Here is a 19,128-nt window from a genome sequence, read left to right as displayed (position 1 = left end):
TACAGTGTGTTTGTGTAAATGAATTCAGAGCCTTCTGATACTGAAGGAAGGCTCTCATCAATGTTAATTTCTAAAGATATTAATGTTCACTGACTGTATCATACAGTTATGTAACTGTCAGAATTGTCATGCATAGCTGTTGACCACATTGCAGTGCTTGGAGCTACTTCACTGCACGAGTCACAGAAGAGCTGATTTAGGTCAAAGTCAAACGAAAGGCATGAAGAGAATGGCACGACAAAAGATTGTGATTGCGGTGATTTTGTTGTTTTTTTTTTTTTTTGATGCCATAGTATCGATTTTCGCTGTGCATGATGCGGGGAAATCTCACTCAGCACTCACTATGTCAAGTTCCCTTGTTTACTTCCAACACACTGATGTTGTGATGAACAGCCAGGGACAAAACTGATTTGTGTCCAGACACAGGAGCTTTCAGACATGGATTTAACTAGGAATTACAGAGCCATTCAAGGGACAAATGTAAGCATCCCAGTCAATCCTGTTTTTAGGCCACAAACAAAGGCCAAACTGTTCTAGCTAGGACTTCATCTGATCTCTCTGGAGGAAACTCTTCCAAAGCTCCCAATGCATTTTTCATTACTCTAATCCAGTGAGAGTTTTGTGCTCAAGATTATTTCACTTCATATTTCGACTATCACCAACATTATGGTGGGAGGGTCATGATCAATGCAGATGAGAAAAAGTAATTTTTGTTAAACAAAAGTTAAATGTCTCCAATGCTGCTTACATTTTGCGTCTGCATGTCTACATATCCCTGCGCAAGGACATGACCAAGGGGTATGTGGAAACTCTAGTATCACCTGAGTCCCGTCATATTCGGTCTCATATATTTGGCATTTCATGCACTGAATGAAATAGAATGTTCTCTGAATGGTGACAAGGGGCTATATATATACATGTATATATACATATAGGACATTATCAGCCACTCTTACCTCTGCTGTGACCAGGAAGATCCCTGAACAGACCCCCGAGCAGACCCCCGAGCAGACCCCCGAGCAGATCCCCGAGTCGGGCTATGGGGAATCTGAGGGGTTTGCAGGGTGCGAGGGGTATAAGGTGTGCGGGGTGTGAGAGGTGTGCGCACTGAGGGTGAGGCAGATTGTTTATTTCTCCTGGCTGAGGGTGGGGAGGTACCCTTGTCGGCTGTGTATGACCCTGTGCTGTCTGAAAACAAATGAATACACATTTATTTACAAGTTTATGGTTTTAACATGTATAACAAAAAAAAGGAAATATACGGCAAAAACATTAGAAAAAAATTTTTTTTTTTAGGCATATTTTACATTTCTTAATAACACCTCTTCACCCATATTTTCCGTCAATGGTCAGAAATATTAAAAAAAAAGTCAATGAAAAGAATAGTTTGTGAATGCAAAACCAGCTAAATGCCCCCAATTCGGGCTCCGCTCTAACAAAGTAATTTTGACAGCTACAGATCACATCCTATACTCAATGACCAATGGTCAGAATTGAAATTAAGTAGCTTGTTGATTGTATGTATAGTGATGACGGTAATATATGATTTTGTCCCATATCAGACAAAATACTCTGCTTTTTCATTGGATAACAATGGTCACGTGAGGCACAAACAAATTCTCACATCCTGCAGATGTCAAATCTGCCTGCTGTGTAGGTTATCTTCTTACGTTAGGCTGTGAATACAATGGTCACATCTTTGAAGTGATTCACCTATACGTCGGTCTTTTGCACTCAGTTGAGGAGTCTTTGCAGGATAAATTCATGACATGGTGACTCAGTGACAGGATACGGATATATATGGTGTCAGTAGCCTTCATATGATGCATATATACTAGTATAGCTGTCAAAGTATTTATTTATTTATTTGATTGGCGTTTTACGCCATACACAAGAATATTCCACTTATACGACGGCGGCCAGCATCATGGTGGGAAAAAAGCGGGCAGAGCCCAGGGGAAACCCACGACCATCTGCTGGTTGCTGACAGACCTTCCCACTTATGGCTGGAGAGGAAGCCAGCATGAGCTGGACTTGAACTCACAGCGACCACATTGGTGAGAGACTCCTGGGTCATTACGCTGTGCTAGTGCGCTAACCAACTGAGCCACGCTGTCAAAGGAACTCTGAGGTAATATTAAGAGTCCATCAATGGAGGTGCTATATACATGAAGCTCTGGAAGCCAAACATTCGTTGTAAGTTCAACACTGATGCTATTTCTAACACTTGCTGACCATTGACCCAAATAAGTGTAAAATAGAGGCTGGGGGTAATTAAGGGAAAAAGCATAGACATCAAATATAAAAAAATTCATTTTTTGGAATAATTTTTGATCCCATTGTAACCATAATTTTTGTTTTTTGAGTTACTTTTTCATTAATCCTTTAATACTTGGTTGATGTTTGACATTGTGGTCTGACATAACTTACATGATCTTCAAACACAGCCTTGACATGAAATTCAGTAATTATTATTCTGTTAAACGAGTTTTAAAAGGTTTGTTTTCAATACCTTTAACCACTTGGCCATGGCCTCCTTCATGATGTGGATTTACTTAAGTCTGTACATGCAATGCAGGATTTAAATGCCAAGATATTTTTAGTTTTATTTCACTTCTTCATCCGATAAACAAATGAAATTTTAAAATATTTGATCAAATTATAAAACGATCGGCAGGAAATAAAACCACTGAGGGCTTGTGGACTATTCCACCAAAGGTGACAGAAAAAAATAACTCACAAAGATGGTGACATAGTATAGTCAGGGAAGGATCCCACGGAAACCTACCACCATCTGCAGGATGCCGACAATCTTCTCCCATATGACTGGAGAGGAAGCCAGCATGAGCTGGATTTGGCCTCAGTGGCCATATAGAAATATTAAGATATCCACGTACTGTATTAAATTACCTTTGCGATTATCTGGCAACAATGTGTCCAGGTCTTCGTCATCTTCGATTAGCTGATCCTCATCCAATGAGTGAAGGGACGGGATGGAGACGGCTGGGGACTTAGATCTGCGATCCTCCACTGCTAACTTTGTCTCCGTGAGTCTTGCTTTGTATTCGCTGCGCAGCGATGCCCGACTTTTTGACATCATTTCACGAATTTCATCATTTGAAGCAGTGGATAAATTGAGATTTTCATTTGAAGTCGGCTGTCAATTAATAAAAACATATTTTTAAATACAAAAATTCACAATTTTCAGTCAAACAGTCTTATACAAGAAATGAATGAATGATCATGGCTTCACGCCAATGCAGTCGTAATGCAGCCATTGGACAAAAATGTCTGTTTAAAATGTTTTAATTTTAATCAAAGTTCTGACACTGTATTACAGAGAATGTATTGTTAAGTAAATATAAAATAAGACGATCTATAAATCTAATATCTCATGTGAACACAAGAAATATATTTCAAACATTTAACTTGAGGGCTACAGCTGGTACAGTCATGTTCTCAATAAAGCCCTGTGTGGTCTGGAATGGGACCTTCGACATGTTCAATTCAAGATTTCAAGGTCAAAATTTTCAAAGGCAAGAACAACAAATGTATCACTTCCATATAATATACAACATAAAGTGAAAGAAGTTCCTGTATTTGATTTATTTATTTATTTATTTATTACAATTAAATAAATCAATTTATTGGTGATTTATCCTGTACTGATGAATATTTCACTTAACGGTAGCCAGCATTATGGTGGGAGGAAACTGAGTAGAGCCCGGGGAAACCCTTGGCCATCCGCAGGTTGCTGACAGACCTTCCCACTTATGGAGCATGAGCTGGACTTGAACTCACAGCCACCACATTGGTGAGAGGCTCCTGGGTCATTACGTTGCTAGCGCGCTAACCAACTGAGCCAAGGAAGCTCCCTCCTGTATTTGAACTTGAGAAAATGAGTCATCATAGCTTTTTGGAAAGTAAATGCCCACATGTATTTAATTCAATTTCCTTCAATTTCCTTGAATATTAAAAATATGCTAAAAACAGGCTTACACATTGGTAAATTCATGTCAGTTGTAAGTCACATACAGATTTTCAATTCACAGCTCAATCCCAGTTGATATACAAAATTCACACCGTTACCATGTTTACCACACAACAAACAGCTTTCAGTTGTGAAAACATTTTGTTAACTATTAGTCTGTTGTCATAATAGACAGTTACATAAATTAACTGCAAACTAAAAACCTACCACAGTGAGTCCTCTAAATCCTCAACCTTTTCACACATGAAAGAGCAACTTTCAATGCAATTTATGCACATTTTTAATTTGATTTTTCAGACTAACTTACATTGGATAGATTGACCCATTTCCCCTCTTCGCAAAAAGTATAATTTTATCAGTTAACACAGAAGAATGCCTTCAGAAGATGCTTGAATAAACAGCTTGCAAACATGTGAAAAAGTTGAAAAAATTACAGTAATATAAAGTATCTATGAACATATTCATCCAAATTTTTATACCATTCAAACAACTACATGTAACTGTACAACAACCAACACACAAGTACTATGGTACTATAATACCGGTATTACTACATAAGTTAAAATTCAGTTTTTTAATTAGATTTTATGCAGTACAAACATGTTATCTGTTCATTCAAATCATTAACCTCAACATGAATTATAAACCTTAAACAGGCCACATAAATTCCGATCCATTCCTTATAGGCACATGATGGTAAACCCCACGACACTCGAGGTAATTTAGTCCACGAAATCTGTGTAGTTTATCACTGATTCCTGATTTCACAAATGGCAATAACATATTACTTAATACAGGCTGAAAGATAACGGTGGTCAATTCTGCTTCAACCTGAGCTATCATTTCAGCCATAATGCAACAGCCGTGTAATTGTAGACAAATGAGGTGGGAAGTCATATTGTGACATACTGGAATAAGAGTCATGCTGTGAAGCTGGGGTCATATTGGCACATAATGAAATGAGAGTAATACTGTGACATAATGAAGCAAGAGTCCTACTGCAATAATGAAGTTGAAGTGAATGTGGCATAAAGAAGTGGCAGTGACTGTGACAAAATGAAGCTGGAGTCATACTGTGACATGATGAAGCTGGAGTCATTAACTGTGACAAAATGAAGCTGGAGTCATTAAGTGTGACATGATGAAGCTGAAGTCATTAACTGTGACAAAATGAAGCTGGAGTCATGAACTGTGACAAAGTGAAGCTGGAGTCATTAACTATGACATGATGAAGCTGAAGTCATTAACTGTGACAAAATGAAGCTGGAGCCATGAACTGTGACAAAATGAAGCTGGAGTAATGAACTGTTACAAAATGAAGCTGGAGTCATTAACTGTGACAAAATGAAGGTGGAGTCATTAACTGTGACATGATGAAGCTGAAGTAATGAACTGTGACAAAATGAAGCTGGAGTAATGAACTGTGACAAAATGAAGCTAGAGTCATGAACTGTGACAAAATGAAGCTGGAGTAATGAACTGTGACAAAATGAAGCTGGAGTAATGAACTGTGACAAAATGAAGCTGGAGTCATTAAGTGTGACATGATGAAGCTGGAGTAATGAACTGTGACAAAATGAAGCTGGAGTCATGAACTGTGACAAAGTGAAGCTGGAGTCATTAACTGTGACATGATGAAGCTGGAGTCATGAACTGTGACAAAATGAAGCTGGAGTCATGAACTGTGACAAAATGAAGCTGGAGTCATGAACTGTGACAAAATGAAGCTGGAGTCATGAACTGTGACAAAATGAAGCTGGAGTCATGAACTGTGACATGATGAAGCTGAAGTCATGAACTGTGACAAAATGAAGCTGGAGTCATGAACTGTGACATGATGAAGCTGGAGTCATGAACTGTGACAAAATGAAGGTGGAGTCATGAACTGTGACATGATGAAGCTGGAGTCATACTGTGACATGATGAAGCTGGAGTCATTAACTGTGACATGATGAAGCTGGAGTCATGAACTGTGACAAAATGAAGCTGGAGTCATGAACTGTGACAAAATGAAGCTGGAGTCATGAACTGTGACAAAATGAAGCTGGAGTCATGAACTGTGACATGACGAAGCTGAAGTCATCAACTGTGACAAAATGAAGCTGGAGTCATGAACTGTGACAAAATGAAGCTGGAGTCATGAACTGTGACAAAATCAAGCTGGAGTCATGAACTGTGACAAAATGAGGATGGAGTCATTAACTGTGACAAAATGAAGCTGGAGTCATTAACTGTGACATAATGGAGGTGGAATCATACTGTGACACAATAAAGTTATTGTGAGAATTAAATAACCAACACAGGATATTATTACCTAAGACCACACGGTTAGAAAATGTTATTTATTTCACTGCACTGTATGCAGGCTAACGGGCCAATACACCCGCACACAAATATAAATCCAAACCCAGACACAAGTCCAGATGTACCTCCAAGCTTTCTGGTGAGATGCCACCCAGAGCATCGCGCTCATTCCACTGGGTGAATACATCAACCGTCTCCTTATACCCAGGGCTGTCAGAAAAGGCGACATTTTGGGAAGATTTGTGAGACATGACGTCTGCCCCGGGTGCATCAACATGGGGTAAAGTTCCTAACTGGGTAGTCGTATGGGAGGTCTGGGTCTGAAGGTGCCAATTTAAGCATCGGTTAAGGTTTATTTATTTATTAATTTCATTGGTGTTTTACACCGTACTCAAGAATATTTCACTGATACGATGGCGGCCAGCATTATGGTGGGTGGAAACGCCCGGGGGAAACCTACGACCATCCGCAGGTTGCTGGTTAAAAAAGTATAGTTCAAATTCTGGGAAGAGTTTGCATTTGTTAAGAATGAAATATGTACCTGGATATACTTGGATGATAATCAGTTTATAGACTACAGCATGAATAATCCACATCTATCACAAATTACACCCATACATACATACTGATAATGATCAGAAATACTGATCCTTGCTAATGGAAGACACTCACATATCTACATGCTGATGCTGTAACCATGGTTACAACCAACAATTTATTTATCTGATTGTTGTTTTACACCGTACTCAAGAATATTTCACTTACACGATGGCGGCCAGAATTATGATGGGTGGAAATTGGGCTCAGCCCGGGGGAAACCCACGACCTTCCCATTTTACAGCCGGAGAAGAAGCCAGCATAAGCTGGACTTGAACTCACAGTGACCGCATTGGTGAGAGACTCCTGGGTCATTACGCTGCGCTAGTGCGCTAACCAACTGAGCCACGGTGGCCCCGCAAAGTTTGCTGGCCTATAATTGTTATTTACTACACTAATTATCCTGTGAAACAATTTTCATAAGAACTGGAAATTATGATGAGAAAAATACAGTTATGCTCTTGAGGCAGTGCGACTCTCAGTGATGGCTGTAGCTCTCGTATCCATTGGTCTCCATATGAATGGATTTATTGAGTTTATTTATTTGATTGGTGTTTTACGCCGTACTCAAGAATATTTCACTTATACAATGGCGGCCAGCATTATGGTGGGAGGAAACCAGGCAGAACCCAGGGGAAACCCACGACCAGGTTGCTGGCAGACCTTTTCACTTGCGGCCAGAGAGGAAGCCAGCATGAGCTGGACTTGAACTCACAGTGACTGCACTGATGAGAGGCTCCTGGGTCATTACACTGGACTAATGCGCTAACCAACTGAGCCACGGAGGTCTCCTCATAGGAAAGGATGATTTTGGCTTTATGCCACAGGGGTAGGGATAATGGACACAATGGTCAAATGTCCTTTAGATGGACACACATAAAACATGAACGGCACATGTGTAAAAATTGCTCCAGTCATAACAGACAGAGAGATGTGCATAGTGTAGAAGACAAAAAAGGTGTGAAAATTTTGCATAGTAAATCAAGAAAGAGAATCAATATAAATTCAATACATGCTCCATCCAGGTACATTGTATAAGTAACAAAATAACACTATTTAGTATTAAGTGCAGGAATTTCTGAGAAACCAAAACAATGTTGACGTTTAAGTGACAAAGGAGAGAGTTGTAACAGTGTGTGCCACAACATGGGATACAACACACACACAAAAACTGGCACAAACCTTAGGGGCAGTGCATGGCCGCGACAAGAGCACAGTCGGCAATGTCTCTGCCAAAGCCTGATGCTTTTCATCAGACTGAAGGAGGTCTTCCAGAACAGTAGGTGGCTGCTGAAAGTCTGATGGAACAGACAAGACAATGTCTGCGGCATCAATACTATTCCCTTCAACTTGTTCTTCAATGTCAGAAACACCTTCGGCGAGTTTGTTGGCCTCCAAGGCGGCCATATTTAATTTTCCGAAGAGGTCGAAAAAGCAGCTAGGTTTAATGCCGAGTTTCAAGGACTCCTCTGCGAGCTGGGCAGCCAGGGAGACTATTGCCAGTGTTTGCGCCGCCTGAACCGCTGACAGGCTGCTTCCATTGGCTGACAGTTTTACAGCCTTCCGTACAGCCGTGAGAGCTTTAGTTTGTTGAGGTTCAAGGCTTGATTCACTGGTCATCATCTTCTCTAGGTTTTGAACTATTGTCTCCAGCGCTGTCAGTGGTGCCGCCTGCACATGGGAGTTATCCCCCCTTCCATTAATTGATTTTAAGAGTGACATGACAATACCATTCCCACAAATTAATTTCAATGACATTTTAATACCGTTCATTACCCAATATTTTCACTCTTGATCCGTTCACACTATCAGATGTTTTAACACTTATAAACCAACATGGCAACATAACTTGGCAACATTAACCTGCAACTGTCAAGCTAGCTCGAAACCATTTCTCATGAAATCAGTTTGACTATGTCCTTGTGTATATTTATTTGATTGATGTTTTACATTGTACTCAAAAATATTTCACTCATACGATGGTGGAAGGAAACCGTGCAGAACCCAAGGAAAACCCATGAACATCTGCAGGTTGCTTGAACTCGCAGAGACCACATTGGAGAGAGGCCCCTACTAGTAGGTCACTGTGCTAGCTGCACTAGCGTGCAAACCACCAGACCAACAGACCATGGAGGCCACTATATGTCCAATATATGTATTATATGAACTAGACAAAATGCTGCCATGTTGTGACAACAAAGTCTCCCCCTTAAGCAAATATACTCTGTGAAGATAAGTTACGTGTAAATCTCACTTTTTAACATTGCTTTAATACCTCATGTTTTTCCTTACACCTGCATTTTGCATCACAGGTGTCTGTATTGTTCATATATATATATATATATATATATATATATATATATATATAGATACATATGTAGCTTATATATACAGATTATGATAACCGTTTTGTGTATACCAGGGCCTGTTCTCAAAAATTTTTTAAGTTTGTTCATTTATGCAAGTGTTCTGCATATGCAATGCTCAATGCTAACCAAGAAAACTAAAACAAAATGGGACTCAAGAAATTTGATGAACTTATTACTGATCTAAAATCCAATTCATTTTGTGAGCTGCATGGCCCCACTTTATATCAAACTACATGTACGCAGCTTCCCTACCATATCACAAGATAACACTCCACTGGCATGGGACATAACTCTTGCCTTAAAAGTTTCTGCACAAGAGCAGTTCCTCTCTCTCCAGATTACCTGAGCAGACTGTGATCTCGGACCAGTGTCCTTTACAGGGGTCTCTAGGGTGGGTGCCGCAGATAAGGTGGTGGATGACCGCTTCAACTCCTGTACCTGAGAGATAAAGACAACACTTGTAAACAGCCTGAGACATTTGATGTGACTGATTGTTGTTACCATACACAGGAATTTTTCTCATATACCATGGGTGTTAGTTTTATCTGTGAGGAGAATCAGAGTGTGTTCGGGAAAACCTGGCCACGAAATCTGGTTTCGTTCGCATGGAGTGTAACTTTGCTGAATGATAAATCAGTTACGCTGATCTGTTCCCTGGAACGTTCCCACAAATGCAGCCCTTGAACTACGTAGCGCTCAACTGGTAGGCCTATATTAGAGTTACCCACACAAGGGTGCCAGCTACCCTCACGGTATGATATCACGAAAGCTCACACAAAACAGAAGTTGTGTCAGTTGTTAGAGCTACCTCTTCCCAGGTTGTTTTAATACTTGTCCGTTGGCAAAAAACAAGCGCTAACATGACTGTGAACAAAAGCTGTCATTTGGTGCCATGATGCTGCAAAGTGTTTCACTGAACTTGAACTCAATGCCATTATGCTCTAAATGCAGTTCCTAGCCTTCCACTCTGACCGTCCAAATTTCATAGCCTGGTAAACCACTGCCTTTTGGCAAATAATTAATAAATTTGCAGATATGCCAATCATGAAAGCTCAACTGCCTAAACAGCCACACGGGCGTCATCTATTGTGTATTATCAATAAGGCCCCATGAACGCCGACAGCGAAGAACTCAAATAACTGAGTATGGCCTCGACATGTACTTGTGGAGTCCATGATTTTCAACCATGAAAACATTCTATACAAACATACATTTTTTATTCATGTTTCCATTTTTCTATCGTGTCAAGGTGTTACGTGGAAACCTCTCGAGTAAATTCCAAAAATTCCAAACATTATGTTTAACGTAAAATTAAACACATCACTATAAAGGTTACAACTTTTCCTGAGTCGATCCATTAATATTAAAAAAGGTGTTTTGAAGTTTATAGGGGGATATCCTTCTGGAGACATACAAGTTTTAGCACTAAAGTAATAGTTTGTACCCTTTATTCTCCCCCCCCCCCCCCCAAAGCTGATTTTCCATAAAAGGTCAAATACAGACCTAACTTTTTGCCCCATTTGACCTTGAACTAGTACCTTAGCATCGTCAGTTTGCTGAAGAAGTTTGGTGAGTTCTGGCTCTCCTTCCTTTGACATGCTCATGGGTCGTTCTGCATTATCCCCAGGGTCAACGGTCTCCCCGTCTGACTGCTCACCCTTCCTATCACTGCCTCTGGACGGACTTTTAGTTTCCATGACTTCAGGATGAGCTGTCACTTCTAGTGTTGTGTCAGCATTATCTCCCTTGGCTGTTGATGTTCTCCCACCAGGTGTCTGATCAGCTGGTGTGATATTCTGGGCCCTTTCCTCAGCCTGGGCAGCCAGTTTAACCTGTGCTTCTTCAGCTAGTTTAGTAGTCTGTCGTGATAACTCTTCATGTTTCTGGCCTTCTAAATTTTCCTACAAGTTAACAAAAACAATAAATATAAACACATAGTTTCCAAGCAAGATGATGCTGTCACGCATGATATGTCTGTCTGTATGCTTGGGGTTTAACGTCGTACTTACTAATTTTCAGTCATATGGCAAGGAGTCATTAGCTGTGAGTATATATATTGCGTCTATTTGTAGCAGGGTGAGTCCATGCCACTTAAGTGTTGCCACCACTGAAGTATCACACCAAAGACACCAGACATGACACCCCACCCAGTCGCATTATACTGACACCAGACCAACCAGTCCTGTTTCCTTGCCTTAACCTCTCAGCGCTGAGCATCAAGTGAGGCAGCAACAAGTACCAGTTTTCAAATTTTTGGTATGATCTGACCCGTGTTTGATTCTGGGTCGAATTTGACATGGATGCTCTGACCACCAAAGCAGTCATGGATAACTGTAAATTGTACACCTAAATTCTTAAGGCATCACTTCTTCAAAAATTCACATATTCAGATATGGTGTTTCTCACAAAGATTAAGCTCTTTTAAAAATTTGGAAATTTCTGATTGCTAGCTGTTCAGATTAGATCTCGAAATAAATAAAATAAAGTGAGTCATCTGGTTGCCCGATGAAAGACTGAGTTATCTAGATACTGAGGTACGAACAAATGTTACAGTGTTGAGAACACTCGGGTTTATTAAAAAATAGTTATTAACTAACTACGACAAAAAATGGGAGTTTTCAGATCATTACAGCATTGTGTGAGACCCTGGTGTGTGGCGCTGGTGTGTGGCGCTGGTGTGTGGCGCTGGTGTGGAGCACTGTTGTGTGAGGCGCCGGTGTGTGGCTCTGGTGTGAGGCGCACTTGTGTGTGGCGCTGGTGTGTGGCGCTAGTGTGAGGCGCTGGTGTGTGGCGCTGGTGTGTGGCGCTGGTGTGAGGCGTTGGTGTGAGGCGCTGTTGTGTCACGCTGGTGTGTGTGGCTGGTGTGTGTGGCTGGTGTGTGTGGCTGGTGTGAGGCGCTGGTGTGAGGCCCTGGTGTGTGGCGCTGGTGTGAGGCGCTGGTGTGTGGTGCTGGTGTGAGGCGCTGTTGTGTGGTGCTGGTGTGAGGCGCTGTTGTGTCATGCTGGTGTGTGTGGCTGGTGTGTGTGGCTGGTGTGTGTGGCTGGTGTGAGGCGCTGGTGTGAGGCGCTGGTGTGAGGCCCTGGTGTGAGGCGCTGGTGTGTGGTGCTGGTGTGAGGCGCTGTTGTGTGGTGCTGGTGTGAGGCACTGGTGTGAGGCCCTGGTGTGTAGCACTGGTGTGTGGCGCTGGTGTGGGGCACTGGTGTGTGGCCCTGGTGCGAGGCCCTGGTGTGTGGCGCTGGTGTGTGGCCCTGGTGCGAGGCCCAGGTGTGTGGCGCTGGAGTGTGGCACTGGTGTGAGGCCCTGGTGTGTGGTGCTGGTGTGTGGTGCTGGTGTGAGGCGCTGGTGTGTCGCGCTGGTGTGAGGCACTGGTGTGAGGCCCTGGTGTGTGGCACTAGTGTGTGGCGCTGGTGTGAGGCGCTGGTGTGTGGAACTGGTGTGTGGCCCTGGTGCGAGGCCCTGGTGTGAGGCCCTGGTGTGTGGTGCTGGTGTGTGGCACTGGTGTGAGGCCCTGGTGTGTGGTGCTGGTGTGTGGTGCTGGTGTGAGGAGCTGGTGTGTCACGCTGGTGTGTGTGGCTGGTGTGTAGTGCTGGTGTGTGGCACTGGTGTGAGGCCCTGGTGTGTGGCGCTGGTGTGAGGCGCAGTTGTGTGTGGCGCTAGTGTGAGACGTTGGGGTGTGGCACTGGTGTGCGGCGCTGGTGTGGAACACTGTTGTGGAGCACTGGTGTGTGGCGCTGGTGTGTTGCCCTGGTGTGTGGTCCTGGTGTGTGGTGGTGGTGTGAAGCCCTAGTGTGAGGCGCTGGTGTGAAGCACTGGTGTGAGGCACACCATTGAGCCATTGTTAGGTCAAGAATGAGTTGTAGCTTAATGTCTACACTGTTACAATGTATCAGTTTCTACTGTCAGGTCGCACGGACTTCAATGTGACGTCATCATGGCGAGCTGGAAAAGGAACATTTGATGTCAGTAAAATGAGGGGTCAAGGGTCTGCTGCCAGGCGTATGATAGGTTCCCATTAGAGTGACCTTTGTGGATAATTGTCAGTATGCACAGCATATACCACACCCATGTTAATTGTGTGCTGCAAAGCGATGACAATACGTCACAAAGAGACGTCACCATAATGTCAAAAATCAAAATTCCTATATTACAAATGGATGTTATACTGACCAGTTTCTCTTGTTCAATGATGAAGTCCTCCAGCTGTGACATAGCCACGTCAGCCTCATTCTCAGCCTCGGACTGGAGCCTCATCGCCTGTCCAATTTGCTGAACAAGCACATTTCTCTCCTGGCAATGCAAACACAAATGTACAAGTGGCATTTTTGATGAATAGTTGTACTGAATTTATACAAAAAACACACATTATAAATCTTGACTTACATACATATATCAGTGACCTGTCATGACCATTAATAAAAACCCTCATGATATTAAAGCGATTAATTTATGCCAGTTTTTTTGGCAAAAAATCAACACTGACTAATAAAATTTTACAGGAGAATCAAACAGAGCCAGAGAAAACCCATGACCATCAACATGTTGATGGCAGATCTTCACACATATGGCTGAACAGGAAGCCAGAATGAGGTGGACTTGACTGATTTATTTGATTGGTGTTTTACGCCGTACTCAAGAATACCTCACTTATACGACGGCGGCCAGCATTATGGTGGGAGCAATCCGGGTACAGCCGCAACCCACGACCATCCGCAGGTTACTGGTACACCTTCCCATGTAATGGCCGGTGACCGTATTGGTGAGAGGCTTCTGGTTCATAAAACTGTGCGAATGTGCTAACCAACTGAGCCACAGAGGCCCACCAAGGTGGACTCACAGTGACTGCATTTGTGAGCGGTTCCGGAGTCATTCACGCATTGAAAGACAACCTAACGGCCTTGCAAGCATTGGAGACTGCAGTAGACCTAAAGAACCCTAACAAGAGATTTCTCATGGATATACAACTCTGCCTTATTACCAGGATGTTTCGATGTTACTAACATCGTTATCATTTCTTCACAAATACTATATGCCGCCAAGAGCAGCCTCGAGAACAGTGGAGAGAGGAATCACAAAAATTCCGTCTGAGGATGTTCTTCAGACAAAAGATGTATGCTTTACATGGAGAGAAAAACACACTTTCTTAAGACGATGTGTTAAGTTTTAAAGCTTCATCAGCCTGTTTTAAAAGCTTCATCAGCCTATTTTAAAAGCTTCATCAGCCTATTTTGAAAGCTTCATCAGCCTATTTTAAAAGCTTCATCAACCTATTTTAAAAGCTTCATCAGCCTATTTTAAAAGCTTCATCAGCCTATTTTAAATAAACTATTGAAACTCACATAAATTATTTTAGAAAACTGGAATAATTATTCATTGTCAGAATCAAGATAACAGACGATGTCTGAGTTGTCACAAAAAATGACGTGGTCCAGATTTGAACTCGTTACTTCGCTGGAGAGCTTTTCTTTTTACTTTGAATAACACTCACAGCTTCCCACTTGGATTTGTGCTCCTGAAACTGTGCCTTCAGCGTGTCCACTTTTTTGTGAGTTTTGCGGACAGTCGTGGCCAGTTGATCTTCTAAATCTGCAAGACGTTTGCGTGTCTGAAAACAAAACAACAGGTGTAAGAATGGACCGATGAAATGAGCACAGGACTTACATATGTACAAAGCCTAAATAAACAGATAATCATGAACATGTTAAAGTGAGCATGAAGTCTGTGGCTATACATGTACATAGAACATAGGAAGAAGGTCACAGGTATCATAGAAAAATATTTAAAAAATTCTTTAATGCTATTGTCACAGCAAAATTGTTCTCAAAACGTCCTGCACGTTCTAAAGAAAGGCATAAAACAGGCCATGGTTGGCGCAGAACGTGGAATTTTGGCTAAATGATGTCTAAAATATGATGCATTAGTCCACGAGTTGGGACAAGTGGGCATGTCTGTAAACGAGGTACAAACGGATCCCGTGGGTGTGCAGATGTACTGCAATTGACGCCCTACTACACCGCCTCGTAACACACCCCTACTAGGATTGAAGTACAGCAATTCCATTCGTAGTGTGTCCATCTCGTTTAAAGTATGTTGTCACTCCATCTAATTACAGAACGGGATGGCCGTCAAAAAATTTTGAGCAGGTTTGAAGTTCTAGAGCACTTTTCCCGACTGAGCCGGGGGTTTGTATGGAGACCGTAAAAAGTTGCTACAACGTCCACTTCGTTTGCACGCAGTTTGAGTTCATTCAGCAGTAATTTTAAGAAGGCTGTGAGAAGTTGTTTTGTGTGATGGGGGTATAAAGTCTCGAGACTTAATTGCTCGAACCAGAATTTTCACACGTCTCATGATAGATAGTTATTTCAGTGTTGGAAATTCACTGAATTATGAAGAGTGTTTCTTTCCACTCATTAAAGTTTACAAGAAGGAATCCCTGTCATTTATAACCATGTATCTGCATTGTACACATGAGTATATAACTGTATGAATGCATGTGAGAGGGCGTGTCATTGGAACCTTCTGGTTAACTTGACACCTGACAGGTGTATTGCTGCCGACCAATGAGATTGCATTGTTGGCTAATGCGCACATTTAACCTAAAGACTGGTGTGAAAATTCCCTTTTTTTTTTTTGATATGATACTTTTGTTGCCAACCATGAACCTTTTCTGAATGATACTTTTGTTGCCAACCATGAACCTTTTCTGAATGATACTTTTGTTGCCAACCATGAACCTTTTCTGAATGATACTTTTGTTGCCAACCATGAACCTTTTCTGATCAGAAATTAATCAAAATTTTAGAAAAACCTCTGAAGTGGCCCTGTAAGGGAGGTGAATCAATCAGGATAAAACAAAATGTGGCAATGAAAATATGCTTTAGGTGAAATAGTGTATTACGAAAAATTCTGCATGCAAATTAGGTAATAATGACATCAAGGAAAGGGACTGCACTAAAATGAAGTACATCTAATAATGATAAAGGCAAATGTTTTAAATTCCTAAAAAAAAAAAAAAAAAAAATTAAAGCAATAAACTGATGATTAATGAACAAAGATTTGTACTCAACATAAATAATATATTTAACACACAGAATTAAATATGCATTATGCAAAAACGTGACGACAACATTGTCACGAAAATGTAGCTGTTAAATCGGATGAATACTTACTAGTTTTCTGTACTGCATGAATCGACCAGTCATCTGATCTTTGGGAACACTGGCCTGAAATAAGAAAAAAATATGCAATGCTTATTAAACTACTGTGATAGCAATCTAAGAATGAAAGCAGAAGAGTTCTGACGGCTAACAGAATTTTCTGAAAAAAAAAAAAATATGCTTTTGAGAAACATATACCTCATACTCTCTACAGCGCTTGATACCTCTCACTTTACATTACTGTAACCAATAGACAAGCCTGATCTTTGGAGCATGTGAGAGGCACATATATAGGCTTGCTTAGGATTAGCCTTACCACTTGTGTCCTCGGGCAGAGCTATTCAATTTATTTATTTATTTGATTGGTATTTTATGCCGTACTCAAGAATATTTCACTTATACGACGGCGACCAGCATTATGGTGGCAAGAAACCTGGCAGAGCCCGGGGGAAGCCCACGACCATCCGCAGGTTGCTGGCAGACCTTCCCACTTACCAGAACTATTCAATCAGCATTCATCAATAAAACTGTTTCAGGTGTTGGTTATCATGCTGCACATTGTCTAGATAAAAGGCATGCTAGTGTATTAAGTATCGCTGGAGGCCAGGGCTAAGAGAGATTCTGTGTGTTTTCTGACATCACTTCCTGACTCATTGCCGTGACCCCAGTGACCTCTGCGTTATTCAAGAGTTCTGTACAAAATTTGCTACTGGTGGCAGAGATGTAAAGCGAAAGGTAGAGAGTGGTGCATCCGCTGTAAGGAGTATGACACAATGTAAGATTATACTGGAAAGCAACAAATTTAATGGGGAAACAAGGAGACTTTAAGGAAATTCTGGATTTTCAGAAGTAAACTTCTGAAATACAGTACAGCATGTTTTCAAACTGCATATAAAAGTCGAATATTTAGAGGATTTAGTTTTTGTTTCCCTTTGTAGACAACCCTACCCAGGATTCCTCATCTTGAAGATCGTAGGAGTTGCTGAAGTCCCCTGTTTCTTCTCTGACCATGTCCAGATAATGAGAGCTGACTGTGGCAGCATCAGGGTTGCCACCCTCGTCTTGTACAGCCACATCTGCATACTCCTTAATACCTGACGGCACTGGATCTGTGGGAAACCACAAAAGTACAAGTCTGATAGGTTTAATATAAGATTTCTTTTGGTGTTAAAAATATTACTACTGTTTCAACACTATTTTGGTCAAGTCTGTTTCTTCACAGGAGAATCATTGTGCTGCCTCACTGGAATGCCATTCCACAGACATAAAAGATGAAGGCAGGAAACATCAATGCATGCTTGCATGGTCTGTCCCCCTTTATATCCTGAGTTCTAAGTCAGGAAGTATGTATTTATCTTCTTCATTGTTGTCAAATGCCACATTCAAGAATTATTCACTTTATATATACAATGCTTGTCACAGAGTGGCTGGAGAAACATGGAGTAGCCAGAGGGAATGCACAGACCTTCACCATTTGAAATAAAAGACAACAAATAACATAACCCAAGTTATTTCGGAAATGGGGTCATAACAGACCTAAACGGTGAACTAATAGGTAATGTCACAGTGGAACAGATGGGTTCTTGGGTGGTAGAAGTTTGATTTTCAATACATTTTTGTATACTTGCATACTGCAATATCTCGGTTAGAGTACATAACAAAAATAAAGCAACATTTTTTTGAACTTTAAAAGTATTCTTTATTGATATATATATTTATATTTGATCCAGTATTGTCTTTTCTTTGCAGTTACTAGCAAACTCTCCCTGGTGTAACATATTCGTCCCATTAGTGGAAGGCCAATGGCCTCCGATGAACGTCACGTAAGACTACATGAAAAAACATGGTTCAACAACTGAATTCCAGCAAGGGCCACAAGAACAATGCAAGGAAGGGAACCTTCAAAATTCCCTGCTTAAGAATACCAAGCAAAGTACCAAGACTGGTAATTTACAAGGTGAAAAGAAGAAAAATAAAAAAAAATAGAAGCTGCGTGTTATGTTCATTAAATATATCCCTTGCCCTTATAAGGTGTACTATACTTGAGGTACATGTGAGGTGTACCATTGGAGTATATCTGAGCTGAGGTACGTCTAAGGTGTATGTGAGGTGTATTAAGGGTGTATCTGTGGTACTGCCAATTATGCAAATTAGTACAAGTACACCTCTAGTACACCTCCGTAGAGGTGTACCCTGTAAATATTAGGTAAAAAATATGATGCATAAGGTGTATCTGTGGTATAGCTGAGGAACATGCTGATAGGCTAGGTGGATGTATACTGTTTTCACTTTTATTTTGATAGAAAACAAGCTCAAAACACTTAAATATTGACTGTAAAAAATTTAGATAAATTTAAGTAACTTTGTGCACTCAGTTCTTTGTTTACAGCATCTGTAAATCTAAGCTAATTTCAACAGTGATATACATTTACTTTCTAGCTGCTTGATCAAAATTTAGTGCTACTCCTTTTCTATGCCCTCTAGAACTGTTCATTTGCCCAAACATGTATAAATTTTGTCCCAGAAAGCATTAATCAGTCCATAATTGGGCTGTCTTCATAGAGTCTGGTTGCACATTTTTCAGCCCAGCCATCTTACAATAATCAGGGGCAAATATATTCACTCTCTGTGATTGGTCATTAGTTGCACACTGAATAGCAAGTCAGTATATGGTAAGACAAAGGCTTATATTTATTACGTAAACATTTTTTCT

General features: G+C 41.1%; 2 protein-coding genes across 2 annotated transcripts in view; both read right to left on the bottom strand.

Moving 5' to 3' along the window:
• LOC135462521 (uncharacterized) overlaps positions 1-12,261 on the bottom strand; it is a 31,255-nt gene extending 18,994 nt beyond the window's left edge. The window contains exons 1-6 of the mRNA XM_064739747.1: positions 12,004-12,261; positions 10,800-11,162; positions 9,604-9,699; positions 6,421-6,615; positions 2,911-3,157; positions 957-1,188 (exon numbers count right to left, since the gene is read on the bottom strand). Of these exons, the coding sequence (XP_064595817.1) occupies positions 957-1,188; positions 2,911-3,157; positions 6,421-6,615; positions 9,604-9,699; positions 10,800-11,162; positions 12,004-12,261 (1,391 nt within the window). The remainder of the gene's footprint in view (positions 1-956; positions 1,189-2,910; positions 3,158-6,420; positions 6,616-9,603; positions 9,700-10,799; positions 11,163-12,003) is intronic.
• A 391-nt stretch (positions 12,262-12,652) lies between these two features.
• LOC135462520 (neurofilament medium polypeptide-like) overlaps positions 12,653-19,128 on the bottom strand; it is a 46,045-nt gene continuing 39,569 nt past the window's right edge. Inside the window, exons 17-21 of the mRNA XM_064739745.1 lie at positions 17,364-17,524; positions 16,428-16,481; positions 14,747-14,863; positions 13,319-13,548; positions 12,653-13,070 (exon numbers count right to left, since the gene is read on the bottom strand). Coding sequence (XP_064595815.1) covers positions 12,653-13,070; positions 13,319-13,548; positions 14,747-14,863; positions 16,428-16,481; positions 17,364-17,524 — 980 coding nt within the window. The remainder of the gene's footprint in view (positions 13,071-13,318; positions 13,549-14,746; positions 14,864-16,427; positions 16,482-17,363; positions 17,525-19,128) is intronic.

The sequence above is a fragment of the Liolophura sinensis genome, chromosome 2, assembly GCF_032854445.1.
Source record: "Liolophura sinensis isolate JHLJ2023 chromosome 2, CUHK_Ljap_v2, whole genome shotgun sequence".
Taxonomy (NCBI): domain Eukaryota; kingdom Metazoa; phylum Mollusca; class Polyplacophora; order Chitonida; family Chitonidae; genus Liolophura; species Liolophura sinensis.
This window is presented reverse-complemented; position numbering and strand designations above follow the sequence as displayed.